This window comes from Chiloscyllium punctatum, chromosome 39 (assembly GCF_047496795.1).
Source record: "Chiloscyllium punctatum isolate Juve2018m chromosome 39, sChiPun1.3, whole genome shotgun sequence".
Taxonomy (NCBI): domain Eukaryota; kingdom Metazoa; phylum Chordata; class Chondrichthyes; order Orectolobiformes; family Hemiscylliidae; genus Chiloscyllium; species Chiloscyllium punctatum.
Window position 1 is genome coordinate 11915232 of NC_092777.1, and position 18729 is coordinate 11933960.

The 18729-nt window shown below is 46.2% G+C and overlaps 1 protein-coding gene across 1 annotated transcript in view; it reads left to right on the top strand.

The window, feature by feature from the left end:
* The window catches only part of evpla (envoplakin a), an 85444-nt gene that overhangs the window by 61028 nt on the left and 5687 nt on the right, over positions 1-18729 (top strand). The window contains exons 16-21 of the mRNA XM_072558185.1: positions 976-1114; positions 3739-3932; positions 6868-7018; positions 7994-8077; positions 15847-15957; positions 18319-18411. Coding sequence (XP_072414286.1) covers positions 976-1114; positions 3739-3932; positions 6868-7018; positions 7994-8077; positions 15847-15957; positions 18319-18411 — 772 coding nt within the window. The remainder of the gene's footprint in view (positions 1-975; positions 1115-3738; positions 3933-6867; positions 7019-7993; positions 8078-15846; positions 15958-18318; positions 18412-18729) is intronic.

Consider the following 18729-nt stretch of genomic DNA (forward strand, 5'->3'; position numbering starts at 1 on the left):
CAGTCTCTCTTCATACATCAGTCCTGCCATCTTAGGAGAAAGTGAGGACTGCACATGTTGGAGATCAGAGTCAAAACGTGTGACACTAGAAAAGCACAGCAGGTCAGACAGCATCTGACGAGCAGGAGAGTGGATGTTTTGAGCATAGGCTCTTCATCAGGAATGTGATGAAGATGCCTGAATAAAAGCTTATGCTCAAAACAAGACTGTCCTGCTCCTTGGATGCTGCCTGACCGGCTGTGCTTTTCCAGCGCCACACTTTTTGACTCTGCCATCTTAGGAACCAGTCTGAAAGACCTTTGTTGTACTCCTTTCATAGGTAAAATATCCTTCCTCAGATAAATAAACCAAAACTGCACACAATTTCCTTCCTTTAAGAACATTAATCAACCAGATGATTTGTGACAATAATTGATGTCAGTTTTCTCGGTCACTGTTATTAAGACTAGTTTTCCATTCCGGATTTGTTAATTGAATTAAAGTTCCACTAACTGTTGGTGTGGGATTTGAACCATATCCTAGTATCTTAGTCAGGGCCTCTGAGTTATTTTCCCACTATTTAAGTGCTGTATATTGTATGTAATCCAATGTGATTGACGCAATGTTTGATCTGTGCAATTCCATCATGGGTTTAGTTCTGGAGTTATTATTGGATTGGTTTGTGCTCAGAACCGGACTACTTGTTGTGTGGCTGCTGGGGATCACTTTGTAATGATAGGAAATAGTGAGGACTGCAGATGCTGGAGAGTCAGCCGATGAAGTGTAGTGGTGGTAAAAGCACAGTAGGTCAAACAGCATCCAAGGGGCAAGAGAGTCAGCGTTCCTGATGAAAGGTTATGCCCAAAACATCAGTTTGGATGCCGCCTGACATCCAAACGGATGCTTTTTCCAGTGCCACACTTTATCGACTGTGTAATGGTAGCCAGGCAACTGATACAGACAGACCTGTGACCAATTTGCTTTTGCCTTGACCAGAGCCAAGAGTCAGCTGGAATTGGAGAACAGTATTGAGAAGGTCGATGATGCCCTCAAGAAAATTGAATCCAACCTGGCCGATGACTTTGCAATTCCTGCCAGTCCAGATGCCATGCAGCAGAGGAAGACTGAGCTGCAGGTATTGACTCCAGAGAGACCAGGGAACATCACATACTCTGGAATGAACTAAAAAAGAAATGTTGGCCCTTTACCCATTATTCGTAACTCCAAACTTTCACCACTTTGGGATGGCATAGTGGCTCAGTACAGCCTCACAGTGCCAGGGACTGAGGTTCAATTCCACCTTTGGCAGACTGCCAGTGTGAAGTTTACACGTTCTCCCCAGGTCTGCATGGGTTTCCTCTGAGTGCTCTGGTTTCATCCTACGGTACAAAGATGCGCAGGTTAGATGGATTGGCCATATTGTCCAGGGACGTGCAGGCTAGGTGGGTTAGCCTTGGAAATGCAAGGATAGACTGGGTCTGGGTGGGATGCTCTTTGAAGGGTTAATGTGGACTTGATGGGCTGAATGGCCTGCTTCCACACTGTAGGGATTCTATCTTCAATCCCACCTTTTGCTGGAACTGTGAGATGCCCGACTCAAAGAATCAATTGCCAATGCTCACTGTTCCTGATTAGTTCCTGATGCCAGTGGTGATGATATCAATTTGAGGGCAATGACCTCTGGCTGAGCAGAAGATCCTTTACCAAGATGAAATCATGCAGTTTCTTCTAGTTGTCTCTTATATGTGATACTTGTGCAATATATTTCTATGTCAATTATGAATTCCTGTGTCAATATTTAAAATGAAAATTGTGCATGTGGTGCATCACACTGTAATTACACTCTCTTGCCAATAGTGGCAGTGTCATGCCAACTGCCCAGCTTGTAGTGCAGAGAAATTCTATTGTCTAAACAACTCAGTTTGTCAAAATATGCTTTCTATAAATAATGACACAATGACGAATTTGATTGAATTACAAACATGCAGGTTTTCAGTTCTCCTAGCATCTGGCACCCCTTCACCTCGAGGTCATATTTGGTTTCCATTGTGTTTGGATAGGCCTATACAGGGGAGTAAGGTAGATAGGCCTCATCTATAAAAGGATTTGACGTGCCTTTTATTGCAGTTGAAGAGATTTCCAAACATCAACAATTTACAACTGTGAGGTAAAATGGATGAATTGTAGAGATTAAAGATCGTTTTCCACAAATTTATTTCTTGTCTCACCTACTTGGAGTATCTGCAGGAGTTCAATTCACTGGTGTCACAAATAGCAAATTAATTCTATTAGACTCACTTTTCATCTGGCAGGTAGATCTTGGGCTTTTGACCATTGCTATGAGGCAGTGCGAAAACCAGAGCACATGACCACTACAACTGGGCCCTCTGTCTGCCCTTAGCTTGGCTCTCATCAAAGATATTACAGTCTAGATTACAGTAGTGCTGGAAAGGCACAGCAGGTCAGGCAGCATCCAAGAGGCAGGAAAATCGATATTTCAGGCAAAAGCCCTTCATCAGGAAGGACTCTGATCTCCACCATCTGCAGTTCTCACTTTCACCTGGTTGCTCAAAGGTATTACAGTCAGTCTGTGTTCTCTTGGTTTTGAGGGTTTTTAAATTCATGAACTGGGATCTGTGTGTCTCTAGCCAGCCCAGCATTTATTGCCTATCCCTAATTGCCCAGAGGGCAGTTAAGAGTCAACCGCATTGCTGTGAGTCTTAATCTCTACAACTCATCCATTTTACCTCACAACTGTAAATTGTTGTTGTTTGGAAATCCCTTTAATAGCAATAAAAGGCGCATCAAATCCTTTTATGGATGAGGTCTATCTACCTTACTCCCCTGTAGGCTAGAACAGGCAAAGGTGGCAGATTTGCTTCCCTTAAGGACATTATTGGATCAGATCAGTTTTCCTGACAATCGACAATGGTTTCATGGTCGTCATTGGACCCTTAATTCCAGGTTTTTTATTGAATTCCAATTCCATCATCTACCATTGTGGGATTTGAATCTAGATCCTCAGACAGTAGCTAAGTTTCTGGAATACTATTCTAGCGATAACACCACGAGAAATTGCCTCCTCTAACAGTTAGTGATGGAGGTTGGAGAGAATTCCACTCTCTGCTCGTCCTAAGCCTCACTTTTCATAGACTCCTTACAGTATGGAAGCAAGCTATTTGGCCCATCAAGCCCATACTGACCCTCCAAAGAGTATCCCACCGAGACCCACCCTTCAACCCTATCCCAGTAACCTTGCATTTCCCATGACTAATCCACTTAGCCTGTACATCATTGGAGACTATTGGGCAATTTTGTATACCCAATCCACTTGATCCACACATCATTGGACTGTGGGACAAAATCAAAGCACCTGGAGGAAACCCACGCAGACATTGGGAGAATATGTAAACTCCACACAGACAGGTGCCTGAGGGTGGAATCAAACCCAGGGCCCTGGTCCTGTGAGGCAGCAATGATAACCACTGTGCCACTGCGCTATCCCTTCTTGCTTTTGAAAGGTAGCCTCAAGAAGGAGGGAGGTGATTGATGTTCATCCAGCCCAATCTCCTTTATTTGGCAGCTTTACAAGGACAAGGAGATTGTGTTTCTCTTACTTGTGAACTGAATATTTTTGTTTTGTTTTGTGGAGAGCCAAAGTGAATGGAAGAAATACATAATAGAAGGAGCATGTGTAAAACTCCCATGAGACCCTTTGCTCTTCCCTTCTCTCATTGTTCCATTTTGCTGCTCTTTCAGAGATTGAGACGGGACTTAAACAACGACCAAGGGAAACTGCAGAAGATGAACCAGGACATGAAAAGGACTGAGGACAGCTGCAAACCACTGGAGCTCAACTTCCAGGAGTACTGCCCTGACATCAAGAAACAGCAGGCCGAGGTGCAGAAGCTGAATAAACGCTTTCAGAATGCAAACGATCAGCTCGACCTGAGGTACGCTGTCCTCTGTTTTACAATTGGCTGGTGGAATGTCAACATGGCTGACGAAACTAGCAAATAATTTCTCATCTGTAATTGAGAAAGTGGAGGGTGAGCTGTCTTCTTGAACTGTTGAAGTCCATGTGCAGTAGGTTGACCCACAATGCCCTTAGGCAGGGAATTCCAGGATTCTGACCCAGTGACAGTGAAGGGACGGTGGTATGTTTCCAGGTCAGAATGATGAGTGGCTTGGATGGGAACCTTGTACGTGGTGGTGCTGCCAGGCATCAGATGCCCTTGTCCTTCTAGATGGAAGTTGTCACAGTTTTGGAAGGCACTGTCTAAGGAGCCTTGGCAAGTTGCTGCAATGAATGATCAGTTGTCCTGACCCAACAGTTTGATTTGCAATGTCTCACCCCGTGAAACTTGACACACAAATCCCGTTGCCGCTCCCTTTTCGTGTGGACTTCTCCCACCAACTTGTATGCTGCCCTTCATTTGCTAATGGAGCAGAAGAAAACATTGCCCTGTTGGTGTTGTGGGCTTTGGGTAGGCACTGCTGGTATCCAACCACCATGCCCCACCCAATCGACTCACCTGATTTTCTGGATGGGTTCTGAAGATGAGTAGCTCAAGGTGGGCACTTCTTGAACTCGGTTCTTACACTTGCTGTTCAGAGTAAAACTGAGTCTCAGTCATGGTGATTGTGAAAATTAACGTTAAGTGTTATAAAAACCCATCTGGTTCATTAATGTCCTTCAGGGAAGGATATCTGCCATCTTTACCTGGTCTGGCTTACATGTGACTCCAGACCCACAGCAATGTAGTTGACTCTTAACTTCCTTCTGAAATGGCCGAGCAAAGCACTCAGTCCAAGAGCAATTAATCTGTCCATTTTGTGCACAGCAAGATCCCACATGTGGATAATTTGTGCTTGGGCCACGGGTGAGATCCTGGAATAAGGTTGAACCCTTATTCAAGAAGAGCTGCAAAGAAAAACCGGGAACTATAGACCAGTAAGCTTAACATCTGCAGTAGGTAAGTTACTTTAGAAGATTCTGAGAGATGAGATATACATACACCTGGTAAGACAGGGTTTGATTAGGAGTAGTCAGCATTGCTTTGTGAGTGGTAGGTCATGCTTCACAAATCTGTTTGAGTTCTTTGATGAAGTGACCAGGAAATTTGCTGAGCGCAGAGGAGTAGATGTAGTCTATATGGATTTCAATAAAGCCTTTAATAAGCTTCCACATGGTAGGCTGCTCTGTAAGGTTAGATCGCATGGAATACAGGGGAGCTGGCAAATTGGATACACAATTGGCTTGATGTTGGAAGCAGAGGGTAATAGTGGAAGGATGCTGTCAGTCTGTGGAGTGCCTCAGGGGTCAGTGCTGGGCCCATTGCTGTTTGTTATCTATATCAATGATTTGGATGAGAATGCACAATGCATGATTAGCAGATGATACTAAAATAGGCGGGATCATGAACAGTGAGGAAGTTTATCAGAAATTGCAGCAGGATCTTGATCAGCTGGGGAAGCAGGCCGAGAAATGGCAAATGGAGTTTAATATAGATAAGTGTGAGGACTTGGATTCTGGTAAGACAAATCAAGGTAGGAGTTTCATGGTGAAGGTTGGGACCTTAAAGAGCGTGGTGAAACAGAGGGACCTTGGAGATCAGGTGCACGGTGCTCTGAAAGTGGAGTCACAGGTAGACAGGGCAGTGAAGATGGCTTTTGACACTCTGGCCTTCACCAGTCAGGGCATTGAGTATAGACATTGAGAAGTTATCTAGCAGTTGGTGAGGTTGCAGTTGGAGTATTATGTTCAGTTTTGGTCACCTTGCTATGGGAAGGATTTAAACTGGAAAGAGTGCAGAAGAAATTTACAAGGATGTTGCCAGGACTCAGCGGTTTGAGTTATAGGGAGAGGTTGGACAAGCTAGCACATTTTTCTTCAGACCAAATGAGAATGAGGGGGGAGGGATCTTATAAAAGTGTATAAGAACATGAGAGGAATGGATAGGGTGAATGCACTCAGTCTTTTTTCCCAGGGTTGGGGAATCAAGGACTAAAGGGCATCAGTTTAAGGTTAGAGGGGAAAGAATAAAAGGGAACCTGAGGGGCAACTTGTATACACAGAGGGTAGTACGCATATGGAATGAGCTGCGAACAGAAGTGGTTGAGGTAGGTACATTAACAGCATTTAAAAGGTATTTGGGCAAATACATGGACAGGAAAGGATTAGAAGGATATGGGCCAAGTGCAGGGAAATGGGGTTAGTGTGGATGGACGTTTTGTTTGGCACAGAAAAGGACCTATCTCAGTCTGTAGGACTGTATGACTTTATGAGGGACAAACAGTAGTTGTTTCAGGTATTGGCCCGGGCACAGATCAGGAGGGCCTTCACCTCCCCTCCCCCGCCCTCCCCCAACCCCACCCCGTCCTGCCAAAAATAGTGATCTTGTAGATTTTGTGCATCCACTTGAGAGAATGGGAAGCCATTGTGTCATACAATGCAGAAAGGGCCCTTCAACCCATAGAGTCTGCATTGACAATAACCACCACTAAAGCCACACTAATCCCAATTTCCTGCATTTGGTCCATATCCTTGAATATTAATAAAGCCTCAGTTCAATGGCTGATCTGAAAGATGGTGCTTTAGACAAGACAGCACACCATCTGTGCTGCACCAGCCTGCATTCTATTTTCAAGTCTTTGGCTGTGGGAAGGGCATCTTAAATTTCTGCCTTGGTGACAAGGATTCCACCACTGAATGAGTCAGGGCTATGTCATGGGGAGGAAGCAGATGGAGACCCAATACCTGGAACTGTCCACATCAAGCTGCACTGAGACAAGAATCTTGGATTGATTTTCTAACGCTGTGCTCCCTCATTGCTATTCTTCCTTCTCTTGCTCTATCTACTCACACTGTGCTTTAATTCTTCATAGAGAGGACATGCTTCAGAATGCTGACATGTCATACCAGCGTTATAAAACTGCTCATAAAGAGCTCAATGCCTGGATGAATAACCTTCCTAACAATGAGGTGAAGCCTACAGCCAGCCTAGATGAAGTCAATGCCAAACTGGAAGCTCAGAAGGTGGGTGCTTTCTAAACGTAGGGATCGGAAGTTCAAATTGTTCCACGCAGCATTTTTATCCGTCAATGTGTTTGCCACGATCCAGTCTGTACTCTGCAGCCATCCAGTTCACATTTTCCAGGAGTTTTGACCATCAAAGTTTGATGGGTTCAGACACTGGGGTACTCCTTCTGCTGGTTCATACACTCAGAGAGTTCAGGTGGGACTTGACTCTTTGCATACTGCTGTTTCCCAATCTATCCTCTCATCAGCCCCGCAGCCTTTTCTGTGCAGTATAGAAGCCTCATATAGGCCACTCAGCCTGTCAAGTCTGCAACAATCCTCCGAAGACCATCCCACCCAGACCCAACACCTATAACCCTGCATTTCCCATAGCTAATCCACCTAGCCTACACATCCTTGGACACCATGAAGCAATTGAGCATTGCCAATCCACCCTAACCTGCACATCTTTGGACTGTGGGAGGAAACCGGAGCACCCGGAAGAAACCCACGCAGACACGGGGAGAATGTGCAAACTCCACCCAGACAGTCGCCTCAGGGTCCCTAGTGCTGTGAGGCAGTAGTATTAACCACTGAGTCACCATGCTGCTCTAGCAAACATCTTGGGAGATGGAGGAAGAGTCACAGTGATGAACGAGAGAGATGAAAACCAAAGAAGGAATAAGGGGGAAATGCATGGAAGGTGAAGATTTCCAAAGGGAGGCAAAAACGGGAGAAACCCAATGTGGCACAGAGGGGCCAGAAACATGGCAACTGGCACCCAAATTATGCTCGGCCGTAAGCCTCCCCACCCAGTGGGTAATGCACACCTCACTGGGTCACACTGAGAGTCAGGACACCAAATGGTTGCAAGGTCTCAGAATGTATTGGAGTTAGTGCTCCACACGACATAAATGGAGAGTGCAATTAACCACTGAGCCAGTAAATAATACACCTCATCTCATTGAGTTGTCTCCACCTGTTTCCTCACAGAAAGTGGTGAATGACATCAAAAAGAAGGAATTGGAAAAGGACGCCCTCATCAATCTGTCTGATGACCTCCAGGCAGCCTTGAAGGTTGGTGCTGATTTCAATTTCTGGGGCTGTCCTTGGTACCAGTTGTAGCCTTGCCTTTCCTTGATGTAAAGATAAAATTACAAAGCCACATCAATAATAGGTTTAAAAAGGAAACAACTTGCCTTTATATACTGCCTTTCACAAACTCAGGACTGTCCAAAGAGTCCGTCAGAGATATTCCCACTCAAAAATAAATGGCTCTTGAACCAAAGATATTAATTAGATGGTAACAGTATCTCATTATGATGGATAAAATCTATATCTAGCGAAAGGAGAGGGGCCACACTTTAAAATTACAGATGTTAACCAAGATAGAACATAGAAAAATACAGCGCAGTACAGGCCCTTCGGCCCTCGATGTTGCGCGACCGAAGCCTACCTAACCTACACTAGCCCAATAACATCCATATGCTTATCCAATGTCTGCTTAAATGACCATAAAGAGGGAGAGTCCACCACTGCTACTGGCAGGGCATTCCATGAACTCACAACCCGCTGAGTAAAAAATCTGCACCTAACATCTGTCCTATATCTACCCCCCCTTAATTTAAAGCTGTGTCCCCTAGTAACAGCTGACTCCATATGCGGAAAAAGGTTCTCACTGTCAACCCTATCTAAACCCCTAATCATCTTGTACACCTCTATCAAATCTCCCCTAAACCTTCTTTTCTCCAATGAGAAAAGTCCCAAGTGCCTCAGCCTTTCCTCATACGATCTTCCTACCATGCCAGGCAACATCCTGGTAAACCTCCTCTGCACTCGTTCCAATGCCTCCACATCCTTCCTATAGTATGGCGACCAAAACTGCACACAATACTCCAGATGAGGCCGCACCAGAGTCTTATACAACTGCAACATGACCTCAGGACTCCGGAACTCAATTCCTCTACCAATAAAGCCCAGTACACCATATGCCATCTTCACAACACTATTTACCTGGGTGGCAACTTTCAAAGATCTGTGTACATGGACACCAAGATCCCTCTGCTCATCCACACACACACTACTGCTCCCTCGACCATGACCCCACCCCCCATCACCAAACCATCATCTCCCAGACCATACAGAACCTCATCACCTCAGGAGATCTCCCACCCACAGCTTCCAACCTCATAGTCCGGGAACCCCGCACTGCCCGGTTCTACCTCCTTCCCAAGATCCACAAGCCTGACCACCCTGGCCGACCCATTGTCTCAGCATGCTCCTGCCCCACTGAACTCATCTCTACCTACCTTGACACTGTCCTATCCCCCCTAGTCCAGGAACTCCCCACATACGTTCGAGACACCACCCACGCCCTCCACCTCCTCCAAGACTTCCGTTTCCCCGGCCCCCAACGCCTTAACTTCAGCATGGATATCCAATCCCTCTACACCTCCATTCGCCATGACCAGGGCCTCCAAGCCCTCCGTTTTTTCCTCTCATGCCATCCCCAACAGTACCCTTCCACTGACACTCTCATTCGTTTGGCCGAACTGGTCCTCACCCTTAACAATTTCTCCTTTGAATCCTCCCACTTCTTCCAGACCAAAGGCGTAGCCATGGGCACACGTATGGGCCCCAGCTATGCCTGTCTCTTTGTTGGCTATGTAGAACAGTTGATCTTCCGTAATTACACCGGCACCACTCCCCACCTCTTCCTCCGCTACATTGATGACTGCATTGGCGCCACCTCGTGCTCCCGCGAGGAGGTTGAGCAATTCATCAACTTCACCAACACATTCCACCCTGACCTTAAATTTACCTGGACCATCTCTGACACCTCGCTCCCCTTCCTGGACCTCTCCATCTCCATTAGTGACGACCAACTTGACACTGACATTTTTTACAAACCCACCGACTCCCATAGCTACCTGGATTACACCTCTTCCCACCCTATCTCTTGCAAAAATGCCATCCCGTATTCCCAATTTCTCCGCCTCCGCCGTATCTGCTCCCAGGAGGACCAGTTCCACCATAGAACACACCAGATGGCCTCCTTCTTTAGAGACCGCAATTTCCCTTCCCACGTGGTTAAAGATGCCCTCCAACGCATCTCGTCCACATCCCGCACCTCCGCCCTCAGACCCCACCCCTCCAACCGTAACAAGGACAGAACGCCCCTGGTGCTCACCTTCCACCCTACAAACCTTCGCATCAACCAAATCATCCACCGACATTTCCGCCACCTCCTAAAAGACCCCACCACCAGGGATATATTTCCCTCCCCATCCCTTTCCGCCTTCCGCAAAGACCGTTCCCACCGTGACTACCTGGTCAGGTCCACACCCCCCTACGACCCACCCTCCCATTCTGGCACTTTCCCCTGTCACCGCAGGAACTGTAAAACCTGTGCCCACACCTCCTCCCTCACCTGTATCCAAGGCCCTAAAGGAGCCTTCCACATCCATCAAAGTTTCACCTGCACATCCACCAATATCATTTATTGTATCCGTTGCTCCCGATGTGGTCTCCTCTACATTGGGGAGACTGGGCGCCTCCTAGCAGAGTGCTTTAGGGAACATCTCCGAGACACCCGCACCAATCAACCAAACCGCCCCGTGACCCAACATTTCAACTCTCCCTCCCACTCTGCCGAGGTCATGGAGGTCCTGGGCCTCCTTCACTGCCGCTCCCTCACCACCAGACGCCAGGAGGAAGAACGCCTCATCTTCCGCCTCGGAACACTTCAACCCCAGGGCATCAATGTGGACTTCAACAGCTTCCTCATTTCCCCTTCCCCCATCTCATCCTAGTTTCAAACTTCCAGCTCAGTTACTGTCTCCTTGACTTGTCCGACCTGCCTATCTTCTTTTCCACCTATCCACTCCACCCTCTCCTCCTTGACCTATCACCTTCATCTCCTCCCCCACTCACCCATTGTACTCTATGCTACTCTCTCCCCACCCCCACCCTCCTCAAGCTTATCTCTCCATGCTTCAGGCTCACTGCCTTTATTCCTGATGAAGGGCTTTTGCCCGAAACGTCGATTTCGCTGCTCGTTGGATGCTGCCTGAACTGCTGTGCTCTTCCAGCACCACTAATCCAGTATTTGGTTTTCAGCATCTGCAGTCATTGTTTTTACCTTGTTGATTTTAACACTACCAAGTAGTCTACCATTAGCCCAGTAATCCATCTTCTTGTCACTCCTACCAAAGTGAATGACTTCACACTTAGCTACATTGAATTCCATTTGCCACCTTACTGCCCAGCTCTGCAACTTATCTATATCGCGCTGTAACCTGCCACATCCTTCTTCGCTGTCCACAACTCCACCGACTTTCGTGTCATCCACAAACTTGCTCACCCAGCCTTCAAGCCCCTCCTCCAGGTCATTTATAAAAATGACAAACAGCAATGGTCCCAAAACAGATCCTTGTGGAACACCGCTAGTAACTGCACTCCAAGATGAACCTATACCATCAACTACTACCCTCTGTCTCCTTCCAGCCAGCCAATTCCTAATCCAAACGTCTAATGCACCCTCAATGCCATACCTCCGTAGTTTTTGCATTAGCCTGCCATGGGGTACCTTATCGAACGCCTTGCTAAAATCCATATACACCACATCTACTGCTTTACCCTCGTCCACTTCCTTGGTCACCTTCTCAAAGAATTCAATAAGGTTTGTGAGGCACGACCTGCCCTTCACAAAACCATGCTGACTATCCTTGATCACATTATTCCTATCCAGATGTTCATAACTCCTATCCCTTACAATTCTCTCTAAGACTTTGCCCACAACAGAAGTGAGACTCACTGGCCTATAGTTACTCGGGCTATCCCTGCTCCCCTTCTTGAACAAGGGGACCACATTCGCTATCCTCCAGTCTTCTGGCACTATTCCCGTAGACAACGACGACATAAAAATCAAGGCCAATGGCTCCGCTATCTCCTCCCTAGCTTCCCAGAGGATCCTAGGATAAATGCCATCAGGCCCAGGGGACTTATCTATTTTCATCCTTTCCAGTATTCCCCAGACCTCTTCCCTACGTACCTCAAGGCCATCCATTCTAATCACTTGTGACTCAATATTCACATCAGCAACAATGTCCTGTTCCTGAGTGAATACTGACGAAAAGTATTGATTTAGTGTCTCACCAATCTCCTCCGCCTCCACACACAACTTCCCACCAGTATCCTTGACTGGACCGATACCTACCCTTTTATTCCTGACATACCTATACAAAGCCTTTGGGTTTTCCCTAATCCTACCAACTAAGGACTTTTCATGTCCCCTTCTCGCTGCTCTTAGCTCTCTCTTCAGATCCTTCCTGGCTACCTTATAACTCTCAATCGCCCCAACTGAACCTTCACGCCTCATCTTCACATAGGCCGCCCTCTTCCCTTTCACAAGGGATTCCAATTCCTTCTTAAACCACGGCTCCCTCACAAGACCCTTTACTCCCTGCCTGACTGGTACATACTTATCAAGGACACCCATTAGCTGTTCCTTGAACAATCTCCACATATCATTTGTGTTCTTCCCTTGAAGCCTATTTTTCCAATCCACGCATCCTAAGTCATGCCTCACCGCATCATAATTTCCCTGCCCCCAGCTATAACTGTTGCCCTGCAGTGCACACTTATTCCCCTCCATCACTAGAGTAAAAGTCACCGAATTGTGGTCACTGTCCCCGAAGTGCTCACCTACCTCCAAGTCTAACACCTGGCCTGGTTCATTACCTAGAACCAAATCCAGTATAGCCTCACCTCTTGTTGGCCTGTCTACATATTGTGTCAGGAAACCCTCCTGCACACATTGGACAAACACCGACCCATCTAACGAACTCGAGCTACAGCTTTCCCAGTCAATATCTGGGAAGTTAAAGTCCCCCATAACAACCACCCTGCTACTTTCACTCTTCTCCTGAATCATCCTCGCAATACTTTCCTCTACTTCTCTCGGAGTATTAGGAGGCCTGTAGAAAACTCCTAACAGGGTGACCTCACCTTTCCTATTTCTAACCTCCGCCCACACTACCTCAGATGGCAAGTCTTCCTCCATCACCCTTTCTACTGCTGTAATACTATCCTTGACAAGCAATGCTACACCTCTCCCTCTTTTACCCCCATCTCTGACCCTACTAAAACATTTAACATGGAACCTGCAACAGCCATTCCTGTCCCTGTTCTACCCACGTCTCTGTAATGGCCTGATGAAGGAACCTGATGAAGGAACAGCACTCCAAAAGCTTGTACTTCCAAATAAACCTGTTGGACCATAACTGGTGTTGTGTGATTTTTAACTTGGTCCATTTCTGGGGATAGACTGGCCACCAATATCCAGTGTTAACCCACCAACTCCCACAGCTACCTGGACCAGGCATCCTCGCAGCTTACTTCCTGTAAAGACTCCATTCCATTCTCTCAGTCTCTGTTGCATATGTTCTGATGATGTCAACTTCGACAAGGCAGCCTCCGAAATGGCCACCTTCTTCCTCAACTGCGGATTCCCCAGCACCATTGTCAACAGGGCCTTCAAACAGGACCAACCAGTCTCCCGCACTTTGCCCCTCACCCCCTCTCTTACATCCCGCAAGAGCAATAGGGTCCCCAATATCCTTACCTACTATCCCACCAATATCCACATCCAGAAGGCCAGCAGCTGCCATTTTGGCCACGTCCAGCCAGATGCCAACACCAGACATATATATGTCCCTCCCCTTCCTTGTCCACCTTCCACAGGGACTATTCCCTCCGGGACACCCTGGTCCAACTCTTCCTTCACTCCTCCACCCCTGCACAGCCCCATGGCATTTCCCCTGCAATCACCGAAGGTGAAACACTTGTCGATTTACCTCATCCCTCCTCAGTATTCAAGGGCCCAAACATCCCTTCCAAATGAAGCAGCACATTTCCTGCACTGCACACAATCCAGTCAACTACATTTGCTGCTCACAATGTGGCCTCCTCAACACTGAGGAAATGAAGCATAGACTTGGTGACCACTTCACAGAAAATCTATATTCTGCCTGAAAAAGAGACCCTGAGCTTCTAGTTTCCTGCCACTTTAACGCACCACCCTGTACCCTGGCCAACATCTCTATCTCAGGCTTGCTGCAGTGCTCCAGCGATGCTCAGCACCATCTGGAAGAACAGCACCTCATTTCCCATTTGGGGATCCTGCAGCATTTTGGACTCAATATCGAGTTCAATAATTTGAAGGTCTGAACTCTCCCAGGTCCTGGGGTAGGGGCATCCCCACCAGGCCTTGTTATCACATAGTCTGCCATTATACACTACTTATTGTTAGCTGCTAGCATCAACAGCTCCCAGCCAGATCATTATCCATGCCTTTGTCAGTCCAGCTGTTCTTGTCTCTCTTTGGGCTCTCACCCCACCTATCGTTTACTCCTTCCCCCCTCCCCTTACCCTATCTTCTGCATTAGAAACAGACATTTTCCCTGGCTACCATCAGTTCTGAGGAAGGGTCACCAGAAATGTTAACTCTGATTTCTCTTCCCAGATGCTGCCCGACCTGCTGAGCTTTTCCAGCAACTTCTGTTTTTGTTACAGGATAATTCGCCAGAGTTGGATGGAGGTTTCTTGCTGAGATGGACGGTTCGGAGGTTCACTGAAGGTGTGACTTAGTATGGTGACGAAATATCTGAAAATGAACCTTCCAGCTCAGCGAACAAACCTACACCCAAAACCTCAACCTCAGCTACAAATCTTCTCAAAGCTCGCTAATTCTCCATTGCGTCCTGGCCAATATGGATCCCTCAAACAGCACCATTAAGCTGAATTATCCAATCACATTGATTATCACATTAATGTTTCTGTGAACCTGCTGTATACAAAATGGCTGCTGCATTTCCTAAATAAGTGACTACATTTCAAAGGTTTTTTTTTAATGGCTCTTCAGTGATTTCCTGAGGTTATGAAAGGCATTGTATAAACACGTGTTTGTCAGGAAACCTTTGCTAATGTTGGCTGGTGAAGAATCAAAAGTCAATTTTGTCAAAGTGATTTGAGCTTTGCTTTTATTCATTGAAACCCTCGTGAATGCTCAATCATCTCAGTAAATAAGACCTTACTGAGAGAAAAGCAATGAAAATATTAAGAACCTTTTTGCTGAGTGGTATTGATTACATAATCAATAATCAGATTTGTATGAAATTCAATTAAATGGGAAGTCAGAGAGCAAAGAATTCCAAATTTCTGCTGTTAAGCGTAGACTCAAGCACCATGGATTCATTTTTATTGTCTCCTCTGTGTGACTCCAGTGCTTCCCCCTAGGCATTCATTCTGACATTCATTCCCAAATTTGGTTTGGCCTGGATCGTCCCGTTCAGTGCTAACACCCACCAAAGTCGGTTGTCAAGGGAATGAGGCTCTCTCTGGGCTCATTTAATGCAGTGTTTATGTACAGACCAGAGGTTCTTCTCCCACAATGCAACTGTGGAAGCTTGGGCTTTCAGGACTCAAGCAGTTCAATGGATTCCAGGTGTGGATCAGCCATGAACTAACAGACATGCTCCACAGGGATGGATTGACCTCTCCCTGTCTGAATTGGACACCCTTCCCATCCCAGCAATGTTCCTTTAGAAGGACATCTATTGCTGTTGCTATACCCACCAGTGAGTCTGATCTGTACTCCATTTACCTCATCTCACTTGATATACAGATGCCAGGTTTAGAAAGTTTCCATCATCCTCAAGGGGATCTTTTGGTCAGCCAAAGACCCTGCCTCCCAGACTGGAGGGTGGATCAGGACATTAGGACGTTATAGACCCCCTTCCTGGCCAGTGTAACTTGAAGAAGTAATGTTCCTCTCATTTTTAAAGAATTACGAAACTAACAACGACAAATATCGAGCCTCACTCGACCCTGCCACTGGCGCGTCTAATGTGAAAAAGCTGAGGACTCAGACTCTGCAAGACAGCATCAATGAACAGGTAAGAGCAATAGGTATGGTACAAATCACTTAATAGAGACTGTCACCAATACATGTTGTGTTTCTCTTCTTCCTCAGTCATTTGCTTTACTCCCCTCCTGAAGGTGGCAACCTTGCTGGAGTACGCCTGTGGGCAAAACCAGCGACCATAAGTGAAAGATAGAGTCATAGAGCATAGAGTCAGACAGCATGGACCCTTTAGTCCAACTTATCCATGCTGACCAGACATCTCAATGTGATCTTGTTCCATTTGCTAGCATTTGGCCCATACCCCTCTAAACCTTTCCTATTCTTGTGTCCATCCAAACGTCTTTTAAGTGTTGTAATTGTACCAGTCTCCATCACTTCCATTGATATCTCGATCCATATATGCACCAGCCTCTGTGTGGAAAAAGTTGCCCCTCGGATCCCTTTTAAATCATTCCCTTCTCAACTTAAACCTATGGCCTCTAGTTTTAAACTCCCCTACCCTGGGGAAAAGAACTTGGCTATTCACCTTATAATTGCCCCTCAAGAATTTATAAACCCTATAAGGTCACCTCTCAGCCTTCTAAGTTCCAGGAAAAAACAAGGTCCTAGCCTCTCCTTATAACACAAACTTTCCAGGCTTGGTGACATCCTTGTGAATTTTTTCTGAACCCTTTCCAGTTTAACACCATCCTTCCTTTGACAGGGTGATCAGAATTGTATGCAATATTCTAAGAGTGGCCTAACCAATGTCACGTACAGGCAAATCCTATACTCAATGCACTGACTGATTAAGGTAAGCATACCAAACTCCTCCTTCATCACCCTGTCTACCTGTGATGCCACTTTCAAGGAACTATGTGCCTGCATCCCTAAGTCACTAATAAAACTCATAAGAAATTCAGAAGGAACTATTTGTATCCAGAAAGTTATTAAAACTTTAAACTCGCTACCCCATAACTCAATTTAAAGGAGAATAGATTCATTCATTTATATAGCCCGATTCAAAAGCTGCTGAATATCCCAAAGATTGTCATGCAGGAGATGTGGCAGCTAACTTGAGATCTCAGGAGCGCTCTTAATCACATCATAAAGCAAGTAGCAAGTGCTTGACAGTACAATTATGAGCTCAGTCTAGTCAGTTTTGCATCAGGCGTGTATATTTGTCAAGTCTTTATGAAGGATCATCACAGTAAATAAGAAGGCACTGTTTTCACAAGCTCAACAGTTATAACTGGCAGACATTGATTTTGAAGTAATCATCAGAAAAACCAGAGGAAAAATAGAGGATTATTTTATGCGGTGATTTGTTCTGGTCTGGAATATGTTGTCTGAAATGGCAGTGGAAAAGCCTTCAATGTTATGTTTCAAAGGGGAATTGGAGGAATACTCAAAAGTGAAACATTTGAGGAATTAGGAGGCTGCTATAGGAAAGGTATTACTAAATCGAAGAGGGTTCAGCAAAGTTTTTTATTCATTTCAGGGATGTGGGCATCGCTGGCTGGGCCAGTATTTATTTCCTGTCCGTAGCTGCCCCTTGAGAAGGTGAGCTGCCTTCTTGAAACGCTGCAGTCCACCTGCTGTGGATTGACCCACAATGCCATTAGGGAGAGAATTCCAGGATTTTGACCCAACAATAGTGAAGGAAAGATGACACATTTCCAAGTCAGAATAGTGAGTGGCTTGGAGGGGAACTTGAAGGTGGTGGTGATGTTCTGATGTATCTGCATGTATTTACCAGAACTGCAGGGTTTGAGTTACAAGAAGTGGCTGGGTAGGCTGGGACTTCTCACTGGAGTGTAGGAGGTTGGGGGGCTGTCCAAATAGAGGTTTACAAAATCAGAAGCAGCGTGGGTAGGGTGAATAGCCAAGGTGTTTACCCCAGGGTAGGGGGGGGGTTCAAAACTAGATGCCATAGGTTTAGGTGAGATAGGAAGGATTTATAAGGGGCAACTTATTCACACAGAGGGTGATTCATATGTGGAATGTACTTCCAGATGAAGTGGTAGAGACAGACACGGTTATAACACTTAAAAGGCATTTGGACATGAATAGGAATGGGTTAGAGAGACATGGGCCAAACGCAGGCAAGTGGAACGAGTTTAGATTGGGATACAAGGTCAGCTTCAATGAGTTGGGCTGCATGGTCTGTTTCCATGCTGTATGACTCTATGAAAGATCAGGACAATTGGCCTAATTGGCCTTTCAAAGATCCTGCACAGATAAAATGGATTGAATGTCCTGTGACTGCAAAGTTCTCTCTCTCCCTCTCTCTCTCTCCCTCTCTCCCTCCCTCCCTCCCCCCACATCCCCCACCCCTCGCCCATGGCACATTCCCAGCTGCAAATTCCAGTGAACTCTCACAGCTCCGCAATATAATGTTCTTCTTTTGCAGGAGAAGGACACAGTTAAACGGTTTGCTGAAGTCTCCTCATCCAATGACCAACTGCTCAATCAGCTGGACTTTGTGGCGAAAGTTAAGCAAAAGGTAATGTCACTCACACCAGCCCTGGGGTTTTACATCCCAGGCATTGACATTCCCGCAGACTCTCCTCACTATAGACTGACTTCACGCAGTTCTGGGATCACTCATGGTGCCGACAGTGGTCTGCCCATTCCATAGCCAGCTACATGGAGGCAACTGACCCCTTCGGAATATCCTAGCCCTCTGCAACGAAAAGACTTCCTTCATATAGCGACTGACCTGGCCTCAGAGTTTGAAGTGCAGTTTCTGTTGTAATGTAGGAAACATTGCAGCCAATGTGTGCACAGCAAGATCCCACAAATCCTGAAGTAATAGTGATCT